Source organism: Cyprinus carpio, chromosome A3 (genome assembly GCF_018340385.1).
Source record: "Cyprinus carpio isolate SPL01 chromosome A3, ASM1834038v1, whole genome shotgun sequence".
NCBI lineage: Eukaryota > Metazoa > Chordata > Actinopteri > Cypriniformes > Cyprinidae > Cyprinus > Cyprinus carpio.
Window position 1 is genome coordinate 28013660 of NC_056574.1, and position 27456 is coordinate 28041115.

The 27456-nt window shown below is 34.4% G+C and overlaps 1 protein-coding gene across 1 annotated transcript in view; it reads left to right on the forward strand.

Moving 5' to 3' along the window:
• The window catches only part of LOC109101841 (corticotropin-releasing factor receptor 1), a 116743-nt gene that overhangs the window by 14413 nt on the left and 74874 nt on the right, over positions 1-27456 (forward strand). The window contains exons 2-3 of the mRNA XM_042727869.1: positions 18194-18281; positions 26599-26649. Of these exons, the coding sequence (XP_042583803.1) occupies positions 18194-18281; positions 26599-26649 (139 nt within the window). The remainder of the gene's footprint in view (positions 1-18193; positions 18282-26598; positions 26650-27456) is intronic.

Consider the following 27456-nt stretch of genomic DNA (forward strand, 5'->3'; position numbering starts at 1 on the left):
AGGATGCTGCTTTCGACCGTCTGGTTTCCTTTCGTGCAGCACAAAAATGAACCGAAACTCTGCATACTACGCTATTTGTTGCACAGTTGCACAATCCTCATGTTCTGTTGTTTGCTGCTTTTTGCACATGTAAAATTAATTCCCGGGAAACAAATGTTAGTATTTTTAACAGGTCACAGACACTTATCCTTTCTAATTTAATTAAATTCTAATTTAAAATAATCTTTCCGGTTAATGGTTATTAATCAGTTAACGAGCGTCGGTTGTCGGTTAGGAAAAATAACTGAAATAAACATCCCTAATCCCAATTCAGAATAGGCTGAATTTTGGCAGTTTTAGCTTTCAAGTCTAGAGGACCTCAGCTGAAGAGATGAAAGTAGATGAAGTGAAAATTGGCCCTAATGCTTCTGCTAGATGGACTTATGACTGGGGTTTCCACTTTATCCATGGTTAACCAATTTACAGTCTCAGAGTATGTCACAGCCAGGAGAGCACAATCTTTCAGTACCTTATTTATTTATTTTTTAATATTAAAAATTAAATGATTTATACACTTCACGGAAATGTCTCTCCAGTGGAGCTGTAAATGCACTCATCCAGTTTAGAAAAATTTGTCTGTTAAACCAGACACATCTGTGAGGTCATTGGAAACACTAAGAGCCAGGCATGGCATTTTGTGCTCCTAAAGAATGTAAAAGTTTTTGTTTTTACCTGTACATTTTCAAATCGTATGGAATCTTAACTTCACATTTACATTATATATTTATATTTATTATACATAAGTTATTTAATAATTAAAAAAATATCTTATTATTTTTATTATTTTAAATCAGTGTAGGTTGATGAAGTGAAGTCTTATTTCTCATGTTGTCTCTTTGTCTTTTTGAATTGGAATAATTGGTACTCTTAATAATTAATAAAATGTACTCTTTTTAACCCCAGACCATATATACAAAACGCATGTGCACAAACGCATGTGCACACATAAACATACCCTTGCTGACCTAAGCTCGGCTGCCCCAATATAATATTGATGCCAAAGAGAATAGAAACCCAGACTGTTATCACTGGGAAGGGATGTCTATTTTTGTCCCGCTTTCATAAGCATCAATATATTCTCATTCAGTTCCTGATAGACTAGTTCTTGAAGTCTGAAAGTAGAATAAAGCTCAGCTATTTCAGCACTGAGACTGATACAAACCCCATTTGGATTTGGAGCTAAACTAGTACTTCATGCCTTTTTTTTACTTTTTTAAGCGTCTGAGCCTATTAAAGTCTGTGGTCATATTTTTGCTCATATATGTAGATTCCTAACATTCACTGGTGTTTGTCTTGAAGCGAGTCATGTTCCTAGAGCACAGTTGTCTTTGATCTGTTAATCTGCTTAATGTTCCAGCTGCTTAATTGCTTATCATTCAGTGATCGTTCATTAAACTGGATAAGTTTGGGTGTGATGTTGCAGGGGGAATCTGCCACGGCGCATGATGACTCAAATCAAGCCCACCATCATCTAGACCTCATGCGGGCAGAGCTGAGGAATCGTACACAGACATTAGCTGTCCAAATATAGCCCCAATGTATTCTGCCATGCAAATCTGTTTACTGCATCCTGCGCTGTCACAGAATCTCCCGTGCCACAACAAAATCAGCCATGAGCTTATGAATTGTAACTGATAAACAGAAAGACTGGGTGCTGTGAAAACACACTCACACACACACATTGATAATAAACATAAGAATGCTCATTTTACTGACTGTTTATGTGACACTGTGTAGTCTAAACGAATGATTTGGATTAATGAATCAGTGTGTCACTTATAAAGACAAACACTTGATTCTTTCGTGAATGAACCAGTGTTTTTGAATAAATCTGATGACTAAACCATGTGCAATACCCAAGTATCAATACTTATATTTATTATACATAACTTATTTATTTAACATGACATACTTTTATCCACATTCCCTTGCATAATTTGTGTATAGCATATCTTGTCACCCTGTCTGTGCACTGGATGCTTCTGTCACCAAGACAACTTCCTTGTTTGTAAGCACACTTGGCAATAAAGCTCTTTCTAATTCTGATTCTGAAATGATTCAATGACTCATTCATAAAGGCTGCTGTATGGATGCATCCAAGCCACATACTCTCTGAGCAGATACTGTGTGGGCACAGAACTCTTTTACATACTGTTTTTCGCTTACTATTTAGTAGGGAAGTATATTCAGATGCAGCCAACCATTTGTTTCATTCTTGAATGAATCTGTATTTTTGAAATCTTTTGTTGCCACCTACTGGTGTATCAATGTAATATGCAAAAAGAGTCACTAAAAAATCCCTACTATTAATGATTTCTGTGATGTGGAAAACATGGACCCAGTCATAAAAGTGGAATTTATAGTATATCGAGGAATGTTGTGTAATTTTGAAATTTAGGATGAATTTATGAAAAGTAGTGTTGTACACTTAATCAGATTGCAATATGGTCTAGTGTACATGAATATTATAGCACAAAAATAATGTGTGTGTTTGGGGTCATAAAATGGTCCTTTTTTTGTTAACTGTTAGGCTCAGTAGGTTGGTGGGAGGGGAGAAGGCATTGATACCACCCTTCCCAAATATAAATGCCAAGACTAAATCCTGTAGGAAACACTGATCACTGCTGCAATTCCATGAATAGTTTCCAGTATGAACATCAACAGAGTTCCTGTGGTGTTAGTCGGGTATAATGAAGTTCTCTTTCATCTGCCATCAGTGCGGTCCCATGATAATGGGGCTTGATGCTAGATTCATAATTTGCTATGTCCATTACCAGCCAGGCGTGAATTAGTTGTGAATTCACATGCCAAGCTGAGCTTCAAGCACTCATTCACAGAATCAAAATGACTATTTCATGTAGTGCTAGATTATCAGTACTTCATATCATCAGGGCTAATTATCATCTTCTCTTTTTATTTTATAAAATCCTTCAATGATTATTTATAGTGTTAGTGGAGGTTATTGTTCTTGAAACCTGAATTATTAGCTGTCCAAAGAGCATATTTCAAAGTTCTGCTTATTGCTTGTAATCAACACGTATTGTATTAAAAAGTGCCTCAGGGTGTGAACAGATATGTGGAAAAAGCAAAGTACGACGAAAAAAAAAAATGTGAACACCCATTATAATAGGGGCTGATATCATTTGTGGAGGTAACAGTGGAATATATATATATATATATATATATATATATATATATATATATATATTGCAATCATCTTTTATTGATATTTTCATCAACTATATTGCTTTACATATTGTTTATTGTTTACAGCTGTGTGTAGCATAAAGCCGTGGGTGAAATGGGTGACTTCCAAAAAACACACATCATAGAAGCCTTTTTAAGCAGGAGCTTCTGTAACCTTAACAGCAATTGTGGGTTGTTTTAAGAAGCAGACTTTATGATTGGCTGTGGACACAAAGTATGGCAAGACTTCATTATCAAAGAAGAATAGTGAGCAGAAACCAAAAGTGAATGTTAGGGACTTTCAAACATTAAGTAGGACTGTTTCCAAATAACACAGAACTGTACTACAGCAAACCTTAATATTCACTTGAACACTTGAACACCCCGTTTCCACAAAATCCAACAACAGAGAACTTTACAAAGCCAACATCTATGAGAGAGATGCAACTGATAAAACATTAATCATAGACACCAGTGCTAAAATGGCAAAACTATGGTGCCATGATCATAAAACCTGGACACTTGGAGTACCAAGATGAACTTCAACATCTGTTTTAGCCTTACAAATCACCTGATTTGAATATTATTAAATCACTGTGGCCAAAAATATTGGCTATTTTCCAGCTGTTCACATTATTTTGCGTAACCCCATATGTCTACTAGCATTTGAAAACCACCAAGAGCACAAGACAAAGGGTGCTGTCCCTTTAAGGCTCTTTAGAGTGTTTCAAACAATACATTTTAATAAAGCAGTCCCAAAACACTAATGTTATTGGCGCTGACAGACTTAAAAACAAAAACAAAAAAATGAGGTCATCGTCATTGCGCACATTTTTGCCCTGCAAGTAATTTATGATCTTCATGGTTATGGGTCGCAGTGGTCATTAATTAATGTCAATTTAATTAAAGGTGTCATATGATGTGATTTAAAGTTTTCCTTTCTCTTCAGAGTGTTACAAGCTGATCGTGCATAGATAAGATCTGTGAAGTAGCAAAGACTAAAGTCTCAAAACCAAAGAGATATTCTTTATCAAAGTTAAGACTCTGCCACGCCCCCCTAAAACGGCTTATTTAAACATGCCCCCACATATCTACGTCACTATGTGGGAAGATTGGCGTAATGCCACCCAAATGTTCAAGCAAAGAAAGAAGGCGTGGTTTCAGTAACCGCAGTTAGTGTTGAAGCAGCCATATCAGGGAGATGTTGTGTGTATCTAGACGAAAGCAAAAGCACTTTATTTGGCCTTCCAAAAGTAGATGCATTTAGGAATCTTTAAGATTACTTACAACAGAACAGCAACGCATTTTATGGATGACCATTTCGTGAACCTAGGAGAGAAGGTAATTCTGACTTTGTTACAACAATCTGGTGCTTCTGAATCAGCTACTGTAAGTATGTTTTGTTATTAGTTTATGTACTTGCTATTGACTGTTCAGATGCGGAGTTTTGCATGTTGTGTGTGTGTGTGTGTGTGTGTGTGTGTGTGTGTGTGTGTGTGTGTGTGTGTGTGTGAGTGTGTGTGTGAAACAGATAAAGAGAAAAATAAAAACACAAGCTGTCCTAACCGTCCATGGCTTGTGTACTGCAAACACATAGGAGCTTCATCGCTGTGTATGTCACGCGACTCTGTTCCCCTTTCAGGCTTGAACTGATGGTAAAACTAAGGACATTATTTACTGTCTTTACATTTTTTTTGAAAGATGAAGCACATGATTATGGAAAGGGGCGTTACATTTCTGACGAGTGCTTGCGGTGTTCGGCCAATCACAATGCACTGGGTCAGTTTGCCAATCAGAGCAGACTGCGCTTGTCAGGAGGGACTTTGTAGAAAATTACGTGTTTGAGAGAGGCGGGGCATAGAGGACCTACAATAATGTACAGTATTTGAAAAATAATGCATGTCAACATATTCTATTACACAAAATGCACAAAATAATGACCTTTAAAAAAGCATCATATGACCCCCTGAAACGGCGCTACGATCTCTCCCTCCACCAATCACATAGCAGAAAACCGCAGTGCTATACCGTTCAATCAGGCAACCAATCAGTTGACACTCATTCAGAGGAGGTTAAAAACCAAATTGCATGCTCACAAGCATGCACTGTTTATTGTCACCCACGCCAAAGCTTCTGCATGCTAATTACGCGCAACTAATCAAACACATACTCACACACATTCAGCATTAGAGCGAGCTAATCACACATACACTACGGCATGTGCATATGAGCCATCCTCGCCAACCAGACCAGTCATTAAAGCAGATGAAGAGACAGGAGCGTGCTTTCTGTGGGCAAATGAAGATGCATCATCATCACTGTGAAAAAAAAAAAAAATGACACCCACCCTCGTCCATCTTCCTGGCCATTTAAGCCAACCCAAGATAGATGGGGAGAGTTGTTTTCTTGAACCCTTCCAAATTAGCACCCATGAGTCACTTGCTGGTTTCAGAAAAGTAGACTGGAAGGATGGGCTGAGCATTTTAAATGTAGGGGGATAGTGATGAAGCATTTCGTTAACTAGCAGTGTTGAAGTTTCATTGCGAGCAGAATATCATCACCAGGGCATTCTCATGAGGAAAAGCACTGAACCTGACTAAAAGCGCATATGTCTGTGAGGAACAGTCAGTGTGTTTTCACTGTAATAAGGGATATGCCTTCAAGCCCTTTAGTGTGAACACTTTTACCTCTTTGTCTCTAAGGGTCCTGAATCATGAGCTTATAATTGGGTAATGACGTTAAGGGAATGTTTTTATTAAGAGACGTGTGAATAATCCCTGGAATTTTCTAACAATCAAAGTTTTGATTAAATTTCATGCTATTTTTTTGTTTTGGTTTGTTTTGTTTGTTTTTGTTGTTGTTGTTGTTGTTGTTTTTTTGCAACACAAATTAAAAAATGATTTGAAACATCCCTGTAAATGAAATCAGCAGTTGGTGGGGATGCTGTCTTAGCATGTGATTGTGTGTGTTAAGCCTTTTTTGACTCTTGCCAAATTTCATGATCCACTACAGGTTTCCACTCAATTTGTTCTGCTGTCAAGCTCCAAAATGACACAAAAGCACCATTAAAGTGTCGTGGAAATGACATGCAGCCTATTTTCCAATTCCACTGTTGCCACATGATAGCCTCATGTGATGAACAGACCACCAATGTTTTTTTCAGAAAAGTAACAATATACACTACTGTTCCAAAGTTTGGGGGTCAGTAAGATTTTATTTATTTTATTTTATTTCTAAAAAAAATTGTAATTGTATTTAGCAAGGACACATTAAATTGAAACAAGTTATTTTTACATTTTTACAGAAATTTGTTTGTGAATTGTTCATGGGTTTATTCAGTTCTTGAGTTCAGCTCACTGACTTAAGTAATAACCACTTTATTTACGATTATCAATGAATGAACACTTCAGCCAATTCAGTCTGTTCATTGTATAAAACTATTATATGACTTGGACATAAATTGATATTTTTAGTGATACTTTTTATGCTGCTTGTGTATTCTTTTTGACAGTTCTGCTTATGAATATATAGTAAAAGTGTTATTAGTAACTTACTGTGATTATTTAATCTTCAACCAACAGAGTTTTCCACACTGAGGAAGTGCTTTCTAGTTTTGTGTGCAATATTCACCCCAGTCTTATTAGTCTCTTTCTCCTATATATATATATATATATATATATATATATCTAAGACAGTCAGGAGCAATATATATATATTTCACCCCAGTCTTATTAGTCTCTTTCTCCTGTTCTCTTTCTCCTGCTTTGGCCTCTCATACCAGGCCATATGGTCATGGTGTGGTCTGTGGCTTGGCCACTAAGACAGTCAGGAGCAGGTGAACGGCAGTGTGTTGGATTGAAAAATCTAAAGTCACATTAAGACAATGCATTGACAGACATCTCATCCGTCAGACCCTTCAGATAAAAGAAAAATGGACCACAATTCACCTCTGAGTTTAAATTGCCACATAAACCCACTTTATTCTGCTGAATGTCACTGTTGGTAAATGCTAGAATCTATTTTAAGAACCTATTACAACATAATTTATCAAACTGTGATGCATTAATATATCTGTGTCTGCTTAATATATTTGGCAGCTATTGAACTCCAAATCTGTTAATGCTACTTCTAACTATTGTAAAAAAATAAAAATAAAAATAAATAAATAAAAAAGTGAAAATTTCCAGTTAATTAGAACTGAATTTTTGTACACTGGTTTTTATATTTAGATTTTTAATTTCAGTTTAATATATTAATACATTCGTTTATTTTCATGTTATCTCTTTTATACACAAAACATTTTATCATTTAATGTTGTTTGAAAGTATATATATATATATATATATATATATATATATATATATATATATATATATATATATATATATATATATATATATATATATATATATATTATTTGTTGACTGCATGTTTTTAATGTTTTTTTAATGTTCAAGGTAAGCCATTCGTTTATTTTCATGTTATCTCTTTTATACACAAAACATTTTATCATTTAATGTTGTTTGAAAGAACAAAAAGTAATTTTCTATCATTTCATTGAGTTTTGGTTTTTTAGTGTACATTTATAGTGTCCGTTTAGTTTTCAAGCTTGCAAACTTTTAGGTGACAATGTTTTTTTCCACTAAAATGTTTGCTAAAATCATAAACTTGCTTGGTAGCAGTCTGGAAAATCATGTAGCTGAGTGTTTAATTATCATGGATATTAATTGAAAACAAATCTTTAAAGAAGATTGAAGGCTCGGGACTGCAGCGATATCAGTGATCAGTTGTATGAACCCACAGAACATTTAATACACTGACTTTATAGTACCTCTGGCCCTCAGATTTAAATCCCTAAAGACTGAAGTTGTCAGATGGAGCTGTGGGATCACACTGTCTTTGCGCTTTCAGCCAGCAGACTGTTATCAATCCCTAGGATTTCTAGCCTTTGTATCCCAAGATCATCCTTCCATTGCTGGTTGGCGATCTCCCGTCGTGGAGTCTTTACTGGAAGGATTCGGGCTTATGCTCACACAGCACACAGCTTTAGACAGCACAGCAGCTGGCTTCAGCCAATCAAGCTATTTGTCTCAGTGCAGGCTGATCCAGTGGACAGAGGAGAAGAGCATGGAACACACCTCTGTGTGTTCGTATGCTGTTCTTATGTTTTAAAGGCTATTGTTAGAGCAAGATTACACATTACCAACACCCTGCCAGAGAACCGCTGCCAGTCTCCTCAGCTGACCTCAAAGAACTGACCACTTAATATAATATCTAATTTCAGACAACTGCAAAACAGGGTCAACACACTGCTTATGATTGTTATTGTTACTGTTAAAAGAACAGAATCTCCAGGGCCATAAATTCAAATAAGTCAGATTGGTAAGATGGTTTTGCATAATATTTGTTCTATTAAACCTCAGCACTGAAATATTTATTTATTTACAAATGAAATGCTTTATTTATAGTCATTTTAATATTGCATTGAGATGGAAATAGATGCCTTCTTAGTGTTTGTGGGTATTTGCACATAAAGTTTACTGGAAAGACACTCAAACGTACAATACCATGATACTGACAGCATCTTAAATGTAAATCCTTTTACTTACCGCATAGACAGCTTTAGAGAAATACATATCTTCTGACGTCTAGAGAAACTTTGCGAGCTGAGTTTAATGATTCCATAGCAGGACTCTCATTTATAAGAAAATAATGGCAAACTTTTAGTTTATATAATACATGTTTTTAATAGAAAGTTATTTATTAATGAAATATAGGTGAGAGATACTAAAATACAGAAACTAAACAATAAAGTATTGCAAATACAATAAAATAAAAAATAAAAAAATCTTGCATATAACATTCTAAGAACTTCAAATGAATTGTTTATATTTGTAAGTCTCTAACGTTTATTTGTAAAATGTTTTGCATTTAAGATACTGTCTTTTCAAACATATGAAAATGTAAAGTATGTGTACTAGAACCAAACTTTACATACTTTACATGAACACTAATTAAATCACATGCGCCAGTTTTAAGGACTTTTGCCTCCTTGGAATGTTTGGAATGATTAGAATGATATTGCAAAGCTGAACAATTTTGCAAAAGATCTGTTGCTCCTAACCCAACCCACAAGTCTAAACTCAATTGTAACCTCTTTTAAAGCATTTTTTTTTTTTTATTAGCTTAGTGAATGGATATCTAATTTTTATTCATATCTAGTTTTATACCAAATTTGCACTACAATGGTGGCACAGAAGTGCTTCTGAGGTGGTATTTATGTGTCTTTACACAGACTGTTAAATGCTGCTCAGAGGTCAGATAAAGTTATGATAACTGATGATACTTTGATACTAGGGGCTGAGGTGGGTCAGAGCAGGCATAATTCAGTCTAGCTTCTATGCAGCATTGCTTCTTTACACAGAATTTTGGCACAGAGCAGCCTTAACGAATGTGGGAACCTTGGAAGAGCAAAAAATACAAAACATTGCATGCATGTAATAGTGTGTTATTCTGGTCTTCATAAAATCATAGTGTTCTCATTAGCAGTGCAAGGGTTTACCATTAAGATTTTACACAACAGTTAGTTTCATTGTAACCTTGGAGCCCAGGAGCAAACTTACAGTACAAAAAGTTTGGGATCAGTAATATTTATTATTATTATTATTATTATTATTATTATTATTATTATTATTATTATTATTATTATTATTATTATCATTATTATTATTATTATTTGAAACATTAAATGGATATTTCACCCCAAAATGAAAATTTTGTCATGGTTTAATCACCATCAAATTGTTCCAGACCTGTATGAATTTCTTTCGTCTGCTGTTCATAAATGAAGATGAACAAATGGGGACCAACAACTCTTTTGTTACACATGAAGAGTTCAGATGCAAAATCCTCTAAGTGTTCTTTTAAAATTAGCATTTTTATCAGGCTCCTATGTGTAGGTTCAGTAATTTAACTGTAATGGCAATGAATGGGTTCTTTTCATTGCCATAAAAGTGAAACAAATGGACATAAACATATGGAGCCTGAGAGAAATGCTAATTTTAGAAGAACGTTTCAAATAGCACTTAGAGGATTTTGCATCTGAACTCTTCACTTATTCTTCAAAATATCTTATTTTATGATCAACAGAAGAGGAAGAAAAAATCACGCAGCTTGAAACAACTTGAGTGCGAGTAAATAAGACTGACTTGTCATTTTAAGGTGTCTCATTTAGGAAATCTCTTATGCTCACCAAGGCTGCATTTATTTGATCAAATACATAGTAAAAACAGTAATATTGTGAAACATTATTACACTTTTTAAATATATATTTTCTATTTTAATATATTTTAAAAATGTAATTTATTCCTGTTATGCGGAGCTGAGTTTTCAGCAGTCATTACTCCAGTTTTCAGTGTCACACGATCCTTCAGAAATCATTCTAATATGCTGATTTGCTGCTCAAGAAACATTTCTTATGTTAAAAACAGTTGTACTGCTTATTATTTTTGCAGAAACAGTGCTTTATTTATTTATTTATTATTATTTTTTTTATCAGGATTCTTAGATGAACAGAATGTCAAAAGAACATTATTTATTTGAAATAGAAATCTTCTGTAACATTTCAAATGTCTTTGCTGTCACTTTTAAACAGTTTTTTTTTTTTTTAATTCCCATTGCATTACAAACCCTCTGCTACATTTGACTTTTGTTGTAACTTGCATACAGTTTTATAAACAAAATATCTAGTTTTCTAACCTGGCTTTTGCAAACATGGATTGGGTCAAATAGCCTTCACCAAACTCTGTATGACAGAGATAAGAGAACCAAGCCTGGTTATTGGTTCCTAGAAAGGCTTTGCCGTAATGCACACAACAGCACAACTGGACCTTTCCTCTCCAGCTGCGCCTTCAGTCTGTCGGATTTAATCCGAACAAGTTCAACATCAAAAGCAACTAGAGGGTGGAAATAGAGAGAGGAGAAAAAGTGCAGGAAGAGATGGCAAGACAGTATCAGAAGGAAAGAGGCAGATATTGCTCTATGTAATTTGGACATAGCTAGTTAAAATGTGGCTTTTTTATCCTCTGGGACTATATTAGATGTTTGATTCTCTGCCTAAAACAGAGAAACATGCAGGCAATGCTGGATAGAATTTGATCTGCTCTAAGCTGCTTAACAATGGCTTCTAAAGAGCCAGACTTACACTGTGTCTACACCGGTCGCAACAGTTGTCGTGTCGCGCCGCGCAATGCCGCAGGTAGAAATAGGTTCTATTTTATTTTGTTAGGTCGCTGGCTTCCGGTGTAGACACAGTGTTACAGAGTTCTGCCATAATACAGATCAGCGCTAGGGGTGGGAGTTGATAATGCATTTCCTTTATATTTTCAAGTCACAATGGGGAAGCTGGAAAGCAATGGTTAAGCCATTAGGTACAGTAAATTTACCAAGATGCCATCTTTCATATATCATTGCCTCATAAAATTGTTTATATACTGGGCCAAAGCATATGGAGAATTCCGTCAAATCTCATTCCTGTTTTAACCAAGCATCTAACAGCATAGTCATTCCCATGGTATACCCCAGAGAGTACTGTATTTTAGAATGTTACACAGTTTCAGATTTCCTGTGTTAAACCTAGAAAAACTTTAATTATGAAAGTAATTAAAACAGTAATTATGACTTAAATCTGCTGTCATTAGTTTTAACTAACTCTTTAAGAAAAGAAAGTAAATGGGACATGCAAGCTTAGTCAATTTGTCATATGACTTGAGGATGATATTTCATGCTTCATAATGAAATTCTGCCACACAAAGACTGCAATTGATACTGACCTTTGTAATCTAGATTTTATGTGCATATAATTTGCTGTTAGTTTTTTTTTGGGGGGGGGGGGGTGTTATTTATTTAAATGCTCAAGCATCTGAGCTACTTAGTGCAGCTGCGGTTCACTCACAGTATTTTATTTTATTTTTTATTTTATTTAAATATATATACTATTTTTATTATAACATTTATTGTATTGTTACATTTATTTAACATTTATATTTAAAATTAAATAGATGCATTTTTATTATTTTTTTTATTTTATTTCACTTTATCATTGTTATTTTTTAACATTAATTTGATTTTTTATGTTTTTATGCAACAATGATCAGCAATGTATAAGTACAAGAACAGTTTAAAAGTGAATCATTATCATAATGGCCACTTGAACAACATTAATGATCATGCAAAATGATATCCAGTATAATGAGTTAAAATTCTGGTCAGAGAAGGGTACTTGAGCCTTGTTCATGGGGATTTGGTGGTAAATATGACTGGCAGTTATTTATACAATATTCTATTCAGGTGGTCTTCTGATCATAGATCCCGACCCAATATTTTTTAGGAGATTGAAGCCTATGCCTCCTCAAGTAATGGCTGTTAAGTATCATCTAATTTCCTCATGGTGTTATATATTCCCTCAGCTATCAGCTTATTTCAGATAGCTGCAGAGCTTTTAATCCCATGAGGCCCGTTTTCCCAGTGCCCCATTGCATTCATTCCTGATTTGTTAAATGACCTGGGTTTCTGCTAAAGCTTTCTTGCTCCTCTCAGGCAGTTAGTGGTCTTTCCTCGTCCACCGTTCTTCAGGGACTGGCCCTGTACATGTGTGATAGGGGAGCTCTTGGTTTGGCTTTGCAGCAGCGTGTTCCTTCGAGGCCAATCTGAAGAGTTCCTTAAGAGAGACAGAACCAGGCAAAATGAGGTAAAGGCTCTAAGGTTAGAGAGAGTGGTCTTTATTTGAAATGTGAGGTGGGATTTTGTAGTCACACACATACAGCATGAGGGGAAGGTATACTTGGACAACAATAGTTCATTTCTGGGCCTGAAGCCTTTTCATTAGCTCTGTTCTACCCAGTCTCTTAGGAGGGGTATCAGAGAGGTACTTAAGAGCCTCCTGTCTGGGGTTGTTTTGTTAATGAACAGTAACGTATGTATTGTACTGTTCTTACATTTAAAGGACATCATGGATGTTTTCTGGCTGGTGCTCCTCTGGTGCAGTTCACCAGCCAAACCAATATGATCAATGTGGTGAAACTGGTTGAACAAGGAAGTCTATGTTTTCTTTTTCTTTTCTTTTCTTTTTTTTTTTTTTTATAAAGATATCAAAGTGCAGATTGATGAGTTTTGAGATGCTGTATATCAATTAGTTGGAGGTTTAGGATATTTAGATCATTTATATTTTAAGTAATTTTGATAATATCTTTTTGCTTTTATTGCTTTATGTCATAACTTGCATTTTGGGAAACACTTTAATATAGGGACCAATTCTAACCATTAACTAGTTGCTTATTAGCATGCCTATTAGTGTTGGGCGATATGGTCATTTTTCATATCGTCATATCATCAGCCTGTGAGATTGCCGATACACAATATTATCGTGCATGGGTGGGTGGTGGCAAGAGAGAGACTCTCTGTACTTGTCATAGGCTATTTCATAACTATTTGGTGTTATAAATGCGCACTAGCGTGCACACGCAAGAGAGAGACTCTGGAAGCACCACTAATCTAAATAATATACTTTCAAACATACTGATAAACTAACATGTCAAATATTAAAATATTTAATACAGCTGTTTCATATATATTCACATCGTTATTAGGACCGCGTGTCCTGTGACAAGTCTGCCGCATCGGCACAAAGAAGACATCAGTCTAAACGGTCTGCAAAATTAAGTCAATGGTGAAAATCAAGGACATAAACAAACACGTTAGTATTTAAAACAGGTAAGTTCATTTGGAGTAAAGTAAAATTAAAATAGGGAACACCCACTCATGACAACCCCCCCCCCCACACACACACATACCAAAAAAAAAAAAAAAAAAAAGGAGTGTCTATTTGCACTAAGTGCAAATAGCCCACCTTGTTGGCAGAAGCTATATACACTAACTCCACCCACCAACGTGTGATTTGGCTATTCAACATTAGAAAGACAATCAATAACCATCAGTTCCAGTGGCACAGATGGTCAAACGTGTCATACTTATTTTGACGTGATCGACCCAGGGTCAAATTCTCCTTTTGGCAAACTTTTTCCTCCCTTTTCAAATTTCAAATCACATCAGAAAAGCATTCGTTTTTAATGAAAATGAAGTAAATAATCAAAAAGTTGAAAATAAATTACCGGGTAGGGTAAGGGTAGGTGAAGGGAGTGCTTTATTGTTCAAATGAGGTGGCATCCAATTAATAATTTGAATTAAAATTTACACTCAATAAATTATTATTGCATACTGTTTTATAATGTACTACAATACTGAGGTGCAGAGAATTGCCACTATTTGCAATAAATAGTATAAATAGCAGAAAATCTTGCTATTTTAACATAAATAGAATCTATAGCTATTTGCACTTAGTGTAAATAGCATATCACAAAAAAATGCTGCTATTTGCACTTGGTGTAAATAGCATCCATCGCTAAGAAAATATGCTATTTTCACTTAGTGTAAATAGCAACTAATTGCTATTTACACTTATTGTAAATAGCCTCTATCGCTATTTACACTTAGTGCAAATAGCCACTGCCAAAAAAAATAAAAAAATAAAAACACACCAAGGACACAAATAATCAGTGAGGAACTCATAGCTCAACAGTAAACCATGAGAAAACATGCTCAAGTAGGCTATGTAAACTTGCAACAGAACACATTAATATTATTTTAAATTTGATTGTTTATAATTATAAATTATTTTTAGTCTTTTTTTGACAGTTCTGCAGCTGTCACCAGGATGGAATAAATTTTTATTTTTTATTTTTTTTTATTATTCATTTGCTTATATTAGGACTACATTATTTGTCCCAAATTTGTCTAAATAATTTAAAAAGTTTTTAAAAAAAATAACTTTAAAAAGTAAAAAAATAAAGCTAAATTATTTAGACAAAAATGGGACAAATAATTTAATAATAAAGTAGTCAGAGCAAATGAATAACATATGATTATCTATTATGTATATATTTATGATTAATATCAGTGATAAATTAATAAATAGGGTATAACATAACATAGGCCTATAATCTATTAATTAATTTGGCTAATAATGCCTAAAAATATAATAATTATGTTTACTTAGCTCTGATAATGTATGAAATATATTAACAGACTATCCAAATTTTAATATCCAAATCTATAGCTTTAGAAGCATGGATGTGTCTGCCACTTTAAAGGTAAATGGTTAATTATCAGTGTTAGTTTAATTTGTATTCCCTCCATAAACACATTTGTTTGGTTGGTTGGTTTCCGGTGTTAGTGTCATATCCCTTTCATACACATATTTATTTATGTATTTATTTATTTATTTTCCACTTTTATTCATCCATATTGAAAAAGAACATCAATAAACATATATATATATATATATATATATATATATATATATATATATATATATATATATATATATATATATATATATATACATATATATATTAATCTAGGCAGGCATCTTTGCAGGAACTCTGTTAGTCATTTGTTTAGATAAGTTCATATAAATGCATCACTCAAAAGAACTGAATCAGTTAAATTAGTTACACTATTATATTGAGCTTAACTGCTGTCAGGCTACTGAGAGATTTAGTTAAGTTAGTAGCGCCACTACTTTTAGTTAGTTACTCCCCTGCTGGTCATGTCAGCTCAAAGCTCTCTAGCTGTGTGTCAAATTATTGTGTGCGTACAGTATGGGTTAAAGCCCTCATGGGTAATCCTGTCCAGCAAATGGGTTATACAATGGCCCTCCAGTGTTGGTGACTGAGGGTGATGAAGTGAAACTGTTCCAAGTGACAGGAAAGTCTGAAGGCACAACTGTCCCTCAATACAAAACCAGCCTTTGGTGCCTTTGCGGAACAAGCCAGCCTGGATAAAGTCTGTGAAAGAGACAGCGAAGGGATTGGGAGGGCTGGAAAAAAATAGCATGAGCATTTGGGATGTTTCTGGAAAGACCTGAGGAAAAGGCAATTCAAGGCTTCAAGAAGATTACTAGTGAGTGAGCCAGCAGCCGACCAGCAAGAAGAGTGTTAGTCTGGCAGCTCATAAAACACACCAGCGGCATTATTTCTTCCACTTTTCCCTCCTCAATCCCGCTGTTTGTCTCCCGCTAGCTTGAGTATGTGCTGCAGACGGTCTTTAGAGCTGTCAACACTGAACTCTGTAAACCTGTCCTCATGTGGTGGAGGTCAGGGACCAGTAGACAGCAGGCTGTTCACCTCACACCACTGGGAACTTTCAGTCATTTTTGTACAGCTAGTAAAAGTTTTAGTGCTTAGCTGAAAGACCTCACTCGGCGTAACAATGCTGCTTTCCTCTGACATAATGCGTCCAATGCTTCCATGGTGGTGGTATAAATTTTCATGGTTTCATTATGGTGTGTGAAAGGATCATCCAGCAGACCCTGAAAGCTTTTAGAGGTCATGTGATCTTGTGGGGCCTTTGCAAACTTTATGACTGAAGGCCTCAAGCCCTCTGAAAATGGAAGTGCAGTGTGATGGATTCAGTCATAGACTGCTGTCCATGTCTATTTTAGGAAGCTGATATAATTTCATTCATCCCTATTCTTTCCTAGACACCTCTGTATCCAGGGCTATGAATTAGAAACGGCCTACTTACAGCATGCAATCACATAACAGCAAATCAAGCACTGGCAGAACCTCTCTATATCTCTCATTGTTCAAAGAGCCATTAGTCTTAAAGCTGTGGTTTAGTAAAACCTGTGTAATGAATCTGCTTGAAAAATATAAATTGCATTTAGTTCGGTTGGAGGGAAATCATTTAGTGGGTGTGATGTTAAGGCACAAATGTCACACTTGTGATTTTTCCTTCTTGTTTTCTGAATATGAATGTTGAAACAAAAGCCCTGGTCTCGGGGCTATTGAATCTTATAAACCTTGGAACTTAAACCTTTTTAAGAGGTTGGAAAGAGTTTAGTATAAAATAACTGTGCAATGAAGCATTGAGTGCTACATTGTTTATGAGAATGAGAACTATCTCTTAGAGTAAACTGCACTGAAATAACAAACTGAATTACATATATTTAGCACATAAATACAGTAAACGATCTGTTACAGTTTAGTCTGACTTTGATGTTAAAAACGGACTGGCCTGAGACTAAAGAGTCTAAACTAAATCAGTTGGACTGAAGAATTCACATTATAATTTTAATAATAATATTTAGACTAATTACTGTGAAATTTTAAAGTGCATTTAACCCTATAGTTAGGGTAGGGCAGTAAATTTAAATCTATATTTATCATAAAAAATAAGTTTATGTTGATGATAAATTTGAGTAAACTCCGGTTTAACTTGAAGAAATTATGACAGCAATATATTACTATTGAAAAAAGTACCTCTCTAAGTATTAAAAATAACAACAAGATGTATCTGTTTGTTTGTTTGTTTGTTTGTTTGTTTGTTTGTTTGTTTATTTGTTTATTTGTTTTATATAATCAAGATTTTTTTTCCATGTTTTATAAAGTATACAAGATCTGTTGTGCAGCACCTTATTTGAAAATAAGAGAAATTAACGTAATGCAAAATTAATTTTACATTTTTCTTTAATGTTTAAAGTTTTATCAATACATTTCACAATTTTCTATGATTTTTTATTTATTTATTTATTGTTTGTTTGTTTGTTTGTAACTTAAAACACATAATCCAGAAAAAAAGAAAATAATTTATCCTGTAGACTTCACTTGTAATCAAGCAAGTTATATTAACATAAATGTAAGGTTTTACAGCTAACCAATAAACCAGCAGGAAAGTAAAGTTTCATGTCTCTGAAAACAACTAAAATTTCAGTCTGCAATAGCATGAGACATATGTTGACCTGCTTTACTTTTCTATTGTATGCTGTCTCTTGCTGGATGTCTAGATGGATGCTAAAGCCACACTTTTGTTTTCCATCTACAAATTTCCTTTCTTTGCACCACCATTGCAGGTGTTGACCATCTGGATTACGCTAATCTCCAGGGCAACATCTGACCTGACCTGTGAAGCTCTGCTCCTGCTTTCCTTAAATCCTACAGGTAAGTCTCCATAACTGATCTGAAACCAGTTTTGCTTTGTGGTATATAAGAGTTTAGATTTGGTTCGGGAAGCATGGTCATAGATCAGATACACTGATGGGCTCTGATGTTAATGGGCTCTGATGTTAATGGTCTTCCGTTTGAGGGATTGATAACGTGTCATGGCGACTGATGGGATTTGTGGTTAAGCTGCATATCACCAGTACATCTGAAAAAAGGATACCCTTGACCTTGAGAACCTTTACTGAACACATTTACAGGCAGAGGTGGGCATAAACACATGAAAATGTTTTTAAAATAAAAATACAAAATATTGTGTGGGAAAATATATTTAAATAGAAATACAAAATACTGTGTGGAATTTATTTTTATAGCATTTATTTAAATACATTTTGGAAATAAACAAAATACATGTGAAACTGGCCATCCAGTGCAGGTATCCCTATAGACTGAAATATATTGGGACCTAAAAAACAAACAAACCAACCAACACATTTCGATATGTACAACTGAGAAACAATTTGTAAAATTTGATGTGTATTACTTAGAAACTTGTTTTCATTTTACATACCTCATCCCCCTAAAATTTAAAATGCTTACATTTACAAAATGAGCCTGTAATAACAAAAATAATGAATGAAGTAATGGTTCTTGTTAAATACAAACATTAATGAAAAGAAAATGTTTATTGAATGAAAAAAAAACACATATAAGAAAGCATTATTTAATTTAGTGTTATACATACAGTATGTTTTCATGTTCATATGGTTTGTTCTAATGTCACAAATCATAATCTCAAGTTAACTGCATTTTACACGATTCTTTGAATTCTTTTGTTTGGGTTTAGTGTGCTCAAAAACATTTCAAATGTGTCCTCCAAAATTACCCACAACCTAATCAGTTTATATATATAAAAAATCAATTTATTCACAAATTTTTCACAAAACGACTGTTTGACAAACTACTCGGCAAACTACTTCTTCCCACTGCTGCTTTCTGATGGTTTAGAGAACAATTACTCCGAGTTGCCCCCCTGTCGTTTCACAGAATTATAGAATGGCGAGCACATCAAGTATAAAAGCCTCGCCCGTTTAGGGAGGAGCGGGAAGTCAGCAGGTTCACAGCGTAAAGGCAGGCAAAAGTATAAACAAGGCTTCAACTGCACTTGTCCACGCTGCACCAAGCACATCACTTTTTGCTCATTTATTCATGCTTCTCTTGCCACTTCAATGTTCTGATAATTCCTGCCCACTAAAAGCTGCACAGATATATTTGCTTACCCTGATAGTACTATCTATGTAAACATTCAGTTCAGTCGATTCACTCTTTATATCATTGCCACAATATGTATTGTCATATCACCCAAGCCTAACTTGCAGTAATGCATTAAACACATTCGACAAGCTAGTTGATTAAAAAAAAAAAAAAAAAAAAACTGATGAACTATCAAAACTGATTGGCTAACACTATTCGGTGCTCTTTCTTCTTTCGTGTTAACTGAAGGCAAATCTGAATGATGCACTATTTTAACTTTAAAGGTGCCATAGAATGCAAAAATCACTTTTATAAGGTGTTTGAACACAGTTGTGTGGCCACAGTGTGTGAAAACAACCAGCCTATAATAATAAAAATCCACCCACTTATTGTTTTATAATCCTAATAAATCATAAACTGTCTCTCCACACTACACACAGTTCCAGATTTCTCACTAATATGACGTTATAGTTGGGGAAAGTCCCATCCATTTGTGACGCTCTCTGCCCTATTAGCATATACATAGCCCTGAGTGAGAAGCAGTGTTCCGACATTACTGTTTTCTTGGTGTAGCTGCTGGAGGTACAATGTCAGCTCCAAAGAGCCATTAAAAGTGTTGTGTATTGGGATGCCCCAACGAACATAAGTCTCCATAGACTGCTGAAGACATGGTGGTTAAATTTAATTTTCGACGGGAATGTCCCGGAAAAAAATGGAAAAGTCCTATACTTTTGTACTAACATTTTACGCCAGACTGCCTCACAAATGAGGGTCAGTTCAGCGCTGGAGTTGTGCAAAGATTGCTTCTGAAAGAGGGATCGATACCAACGCTTTGACTCCAGACAAAGTAAGCATCACGCCTCATATTTTGTTTTCCAAAAGAGTTTCTTGTCTGAAAAGGGAGGCGGGAGCCCCAGCTCATTTTCATTTAAAAGGGACAAACACAAAAAACAACATGTTTTGGCTCATACCCTAAAAGTGTCAATTTCAACAAGCTATAAAAAATTATCTGTGGGGTACTTTAAGATAAGACTTTACATACATACTCTGGGGACATCAGAAAACAATTTAAAAATCACATCAATGCATTCTATGGCACCTTTAATCAACAAGTCCATTGACCATGACATCCTCACCTTATCTTATTCCAGAAAAGTTGTTCACCCAATGCTGAATGGAGCTGTACAGCTGCAGCTCATGTGATGAATTTTGGGGGGAGGGTACGTGTCTAAACTAGGTGATGAACGAAATCAGCAAAAATCATATTTTTGTATTTTGAAAACACAAAAATACTTATCTTACATTTATTTAAATACAAAATACATTTGATTGTTTTTTTTTCCCCCAAAGGCTTTTAAATACAAAATAGTATTTTGTATTTCAAATACGTATTTTAAATACATGTACTTTATCTGAAATACTGCCCATCCCTGTTTACAGGAGACTTTGGTCTTTATGCATATCGTTCAAAATCTGTATGAACCTGTGGAACACAAAATTATATATTTATGAAAACCCCAAAGCATAACATTCTTCAGAATATCTTATTTTGTGTTCCACAGAAGAAAGAAATTCATATAGTTTCACAACATAAGGATGAGTAAATAATGAACTCTTTCATATAAAACAATACTAAAGATATTAGAAGTAGGGCTTTTGAGCTCTCTCAAGTTGAGTAGCCCTGGTTTAATGCAGAAAAGGCAATATAAGGAGATGGAAGTTGTGATGGCTGGATTAAGTTTTTTGCGATGCTTTGAAAAGCCCAGCCTTACTGTGGTTTATTTTGGTTTGCAGTTAAAGCAGAGGGGTAAATCGAGCACTAAATCAAGAATGATGGAATACACTTTGCATATGTTTGTGTTCAGGGCTTTGCAAAGGCTTAATGAGTGTAAATTGGTGTAAAACTACAGAATGAAGTATTTTCTATATACAGAATACAGTTTTATGCAAATATTATGTTTAAAGCATAATATAGTGCTTAAACTTTGCACATTAAACTGAGAAAATTGCTCCACGGTTGCTCTTTTATACAGTATTGTAAGTAGTTATTTTTCATTTGAGGATTAACTGTGTCGCTATTAAAAATAAAAAATAGCCAAAAAAAACGAGACAATAAATGACATTTATCAAGAGTTTACAGCAATAAAACTAATGCAGATAGCATGCCCCACATACTGTAATTTGGCCTTAGAAAAACTTTTGATTGCAGACCATATCAACAGTAATTGATCGTAACAAAAACCAGGGTCATTTGGTAATTCAGTTTCTGTCTGAATCGCAATGTTTGAGTTTGCATGAAGCAATTGGTTAAAACGCTATTTTAAGAACCTCAAGTAGCTGCTGGTATGGCACAGAGGATGCTTGTTTCAGAGAGGAGAGAACTGAAATTCTAACACACTACAGAAATGTTTGATTGACAGCCACATGTAAATATGGCTTACATTGCTTAAATTATTGTTCCTTTTTGGAATACAGGTGTCATTCCTAAATAATAACTTGCAAAGTTTTGTAAATAAGAAACATGGATGCCAACAGTTTTTTTTTTTTTTACAATATACAGTATTGTTTCTTCATTTTTTGTTATGTTTTCTAACTTCTAAGAGATCATAATTTATAAAGTAATAAAAAAAATCACATTTATTCTGAATTCATATATTAATTAACCATTTAAAGACTTAATAAGAAATATGGATGTTCACCATGTGAAATTACTAGGTTGTTTTTACAAGAAAAACAAGAAACTCAGCAACAGTCTCCATTTGTTCTTGTTGGTGTTTTGGAGAATTTTTTTTTTCTTCATGATTTTTTCCCACATTTTATCTCAGTTATTATAGATCTTGATTTTTTACAGCTTGCTGAAAAGTTGAACCTATGTTCAGATATTCATAACAGCCAAGTTGAGACCAATCTGGTTTGAAATCTGGCAAGTGCTCCATCTTTAAAATTTCAAAGAGTAAATCTCTCACATACGGTGAAGTTAACATGGCTTTCCTCTTTAATACACTCACATACTAATTCATCTGGTAGACAGATTAATGGACCATGTTTACACCACTGTACCATATATGTGTACAGGGTCGTATAACCATTCGGTGAGGTAATAGTGCACTGGTTAAACCTGCAGCCAGATAAGATTTTCCAAGATGAAACCAAATGTCGCATTTTTTAAATGCTCACCATATAACGGGTAATTAATCTGTCCTTATCGCCTGTAAACCAGAACCTTAGACTGGCCGGCTCGACCAAGTGATGATATAATTACACAAGTCTTGAAAAATTCAACCACTAATCTCCAGCGCAGCTGCGGCAACAATTGTGAACTCACAAGGAGTCAATGTTGTGTGATATCACTGTGTAAAAAACTCACATTGGCTATCTGAGCTGAATGATGAAAAGTGTTAATAGATGTTCTATGTCTGCCAGTCTTAGATTCAATTTTGCATGTGCTGCATCGTAAGGAAGGAAAACAGGCCAGGGATCTGGCTGTCTAGGGATTGCAGTCCCTGTGGGAACGATTAAGAAATGGCAAGTAATACCTTCAACCCATCTGTCTCACTCAGTATCGACACAGAGAGACAGATGATGTTGAATGTTACTTCCCCTCCTAGATGCTCTTATGAAAAATGTGGCATCCCAAACCATATTTTGAATACTGTTTTCAAAATGATTGTCATAGGGTCCAAAAATGGGACATACTCTTTTTTCAAATTATCCCATCTTTCGAGACAGACAACTGATGAATATGTTGTCCGTGTTCAGTACCAGAAACTATCTTTTTGGCTTTGATTCCTTATAGCATCTTTGTCTTTGAGATTGTTTTGGACAGTTTGTAAATGTAGAGTTTTGTACCTTCTAGTTCTTAAATTAGCAGTAAATACCTTACAGTTTAAAAACTAGCAGAAAACAACACTCATGTTGACCTGTTTTGAGAAGTTTATGAAAGTAAACCCCAAACTATTAGCACAGTTTTTCTAAGTCGGTCATGTCCAAGAATGGAATTTATTTATTTATTTATTTATTTTTTCCATGCGAGATGTGCAGTACCTTGTATAAAGCACATCAAGATCATACCCATGTTGGCAGCCCCTCACAAGCAGAATCAGAGCTTTGAGAAAACGTGTTTAAAAGGGACTGTGTTTTGAGGTGAAATTGGCTAATCAAGTGTTTCTGGCTAACTGGATTTATCTGCTTTGTGTTTCTGTGGTAACCTTAGTGATACTAATTGAGAGTCGACGAAGAGAAGTTTAAGAGTAATTTAACCAGCTGACCTTCGATTACTGCCTGCTGTTTTACAAGGGGCTGATTGTATTTGTATCAGGAGAGGTCAAGAGCTTTGTCATTTATTACTGGACTCCAGAATTTTGTAGAATAGAGAAGCATTATTATTTCAGATGAATCTGTCAGCTAAAATTAAATTAAATTAAATTCATAAATTATTTTTAAATGAAGTAATTCATTTAAAAGTTTAATAAATATAAAAATTTAAAAAGTTTTTTTTTTTTTTTTTTTTTATCAGAGCGTGAATCACTAAATAGCTACTGTATAGTTACTCTCATCATGATTTGAATGAGCCTTTACACAAATTCTCAGGTCAACTCAGCTTGCCAAACAGACGTGCAGTGAAACATCATACTCTAATAAAAATGAAAATCAAAGGCTTGACTGAATGTATATCATTATTATTATTATTATTATTATTATTATTTTTTTTTTTTTTAATATAAATTCACATATCCATGCATGTGCAAAGTTCAGTGTGTTCATGACAAACCTGTGATTAACATTAATTATGAGCCCAATCAATGTAATTAACACTCAACTACCAGGAGCATGTAATTTCTCTGTTAAGATGCCTTTGTTTCCCTGTATTATGGCTATATGGTGTTTTGAGAAATTGATCAAAAATAAACCTCAAATTATCAATACAGTTTTTCCAAGTCGATCATGTCCAAGAATGGGTTTTTTTTTTTCTTTTTTTTTTCTGAGAGAATGAAGCTTATATGAAGCACGTCGAGATCATATGCATTTATTTCCTGAGAGACATGCTGATCCCATAAAAAAACTAAAAACATGAATGTCCGGATAATTTACATTTGCAAGAAGGGCAGTGTACCTCATTGTGCTGCCAAATAAACAAACTTAATTTCGTAGGATGGAACCTCATTTTCAAATGAATATGTTTATGGCACGGTATTGAAAATGCATTGTTTTGCACATCCGTTTCTGCGATTTGAAAAGACATCAAGAGCAGAGCTGCTCATATCCATTATGAATTATTCAGCAGCGATATCCCCGTTCGTTCACCTGTTATTTCCGGGCCAGAGAATGAACAGACATGGTGACATGCTAGCTTGAGCTGATAGCTCCAGTGTGTGCGTGTGTTCTGCTCCAGTGCCATGGAGCCGGACTAACTGCCCATTGCTTTTGTGAGTAGAAGATTAATAGATGTGTGCTTGTTTTATCTCAGTGAACAGCAGACAGCATCGTGAATAGAGAAACAAATTCAACCATGATTTGAAGGGCAAAGGTGCACAAATCCCTACAGTAAATGCTATTTGCTTGACAAACAGAGAAAAAAGTTATATTGGGCAGTTAAAAAGTTACTCCTTATCATTTTCAGATGTTTAACATCCAAAATTATCAAAGCCAAGCTTTCCAATTCATCATGTTTGTGCAATACTCAGATAATTTGAGACCTTGTAAACAACAGACTGACTGAAGATACACAAAAGATCTGGTGAAAACAACAATGAATTATATTGTTGCTCAGTGGCTTCATTCACATCTGTGCTGAGAAGAGTCGCACAGACCCGAGTAATTTCTAGTTCATGCTGGTTTATTCTGGTTTGATGCTGCACTGCTTTAAAGACACAACATCAAATGAACATTCTAACATAACTTTCAAACACAATGCATGCCATATATATGGTACTTCAAGGTTAAATTGCTCTGATGATAGAGACATTCCTATATATCTATAAAAACATACAAAAATTAAAAAACATCAAATACAGAAATATGAAATCATGGAAAACTTAAAATTATATATATATATTATATATATATATATATATAAATTAAGCAACATCACATTTTCTCCAAATTATCGTTGTCTTCCTGAATGAATCAGAGTATTTGAATCAGTAGAGTGAATAATTCAATGACTCAAATATAAAGAGAGTCATTTGTTTTATTCCATGGATGAGTTAGTGTTTTTGAACAAATTGGTTGTAAACGATTCAGTGACTCGCTCATAAAGACTTACTTGTCACTTATCACAACTCAGTGGTGTAATGAAAGGAATCACAGATTTTTTTATATTATATTATATTATATTATATTCATATTATATTATATTATATTATAATTTATATTATATTATATTATATTATATTATATTATATTATATTATATTATTTATATTATACCCCCCCGTTTGCGACAGCAACAGTTTGTCTTCCCTGTTTTATTTACGTAGATATCATCTGCAGGCTTTGATCCTTTGTCAGGGAAAAACCCAGAAATATGTGCTGTAAATTAAATCTGAAGGCAGTTTGTGTTGTGATAAAAGAATGAGTGGATGTGGGAGTGTTTGTAATTGTCATCATCCCAAACCTATTGATGGAGAAGGTTCTGTATAAAATTGTATTATGTGTATGAAACACTGCAGTATGCATTTCTGTACAGGAAATATTGATAAGTAACACTTAGAATTTATTTAACCAATACTTTTTATTTCAGTCATGTTATTTTTTTTTTTTTTTTTAAAGTTTTATGTATTTATTAAATTAATTAATTAAAGAATGACTAAAAAATTTAATTAAATTTAAACATTAAAAAAGAAAGAAAAAGATATGACCCTCTAATTCTCTATATGTATGAAATTAATGTTTCTTTTCTTTTCTTTTCTTTTCTTTTCTTTTCTTTTCTTTTCTTTTCTTTTCTTTTCTTTTCTTCTCTTCTCTTCTCTTCTCTTCTCTTCTCTTCTCTTCTCTTCTCTTCTCTTCTCTTCTCTTCTCTTCTCTTCTCTTCTCTTCTCTTCTCTTCTCTTCTCTTCTCCCAGCTCACACTTTGATCCTGTGGAATCAGACGTCTAGTCCCACCAACTCTACAGGTCAGTTTACAACTCAGTTCTTCATCTGTAAATATGACAAATTGCAAACAGAAACACAGTGTTCCAGCCAGTGGTCATGACTCTAATATTCCCAAGAAAATATTTAGTTTAGGCTTTGAGCAAGTTAAATTACTTCAGACGCTGCAATACATTTTGGCCATGATATCATGCACTAGAGATTATGTTTTTAATTATTAATAACAAATAGTAAATCCAGAACTTGAAAGGTGTAGTGACATTTTTGTGCCAATAAAATAACCAGATTATTAAATTCCCTGATTTAAAACCGGTTTCCCAAAACACAACCTATGTCCACCATTGGTTGGTGAAACAGATGGTCCCATGGACAAATGTTTTTTCTTTCTGTGTGCACCCCGAATGCAGTGGAATAAGACATATTTCTAAAAGCCTCCAGGGAAGAGTAAGTAACTCTTAAAAAAAAACTTTTTAATCTCCGCTGGGCTCCACAGATCCTTTTTGATTGAAAGAACAATGTGTGGAAAAACTCTGAATTCTGGAAAAGAGGCTAATTCAGATAATAGGAGTGTGTCCTGCGGCTCGCACAAACATATAGAAGAAAGCCACAGAGATAAAGATGGATAAAGAGATTGAAACCATCTTCATGAATCCCATGTGTCTCCCATGCAGCCATCACCGTTATTAGCCTTAAGCGCTTATGCTAGAGCCTCTGAATATGTTTACTCTCCAGTTTCTTAAAAAAAAAAAACGTTTCTTTAGGAAATGTGAGACTCGATCGTTGCCCAGATACCACATAGAAAATAAGCAGTGTTAAATGATCTTCTGCAT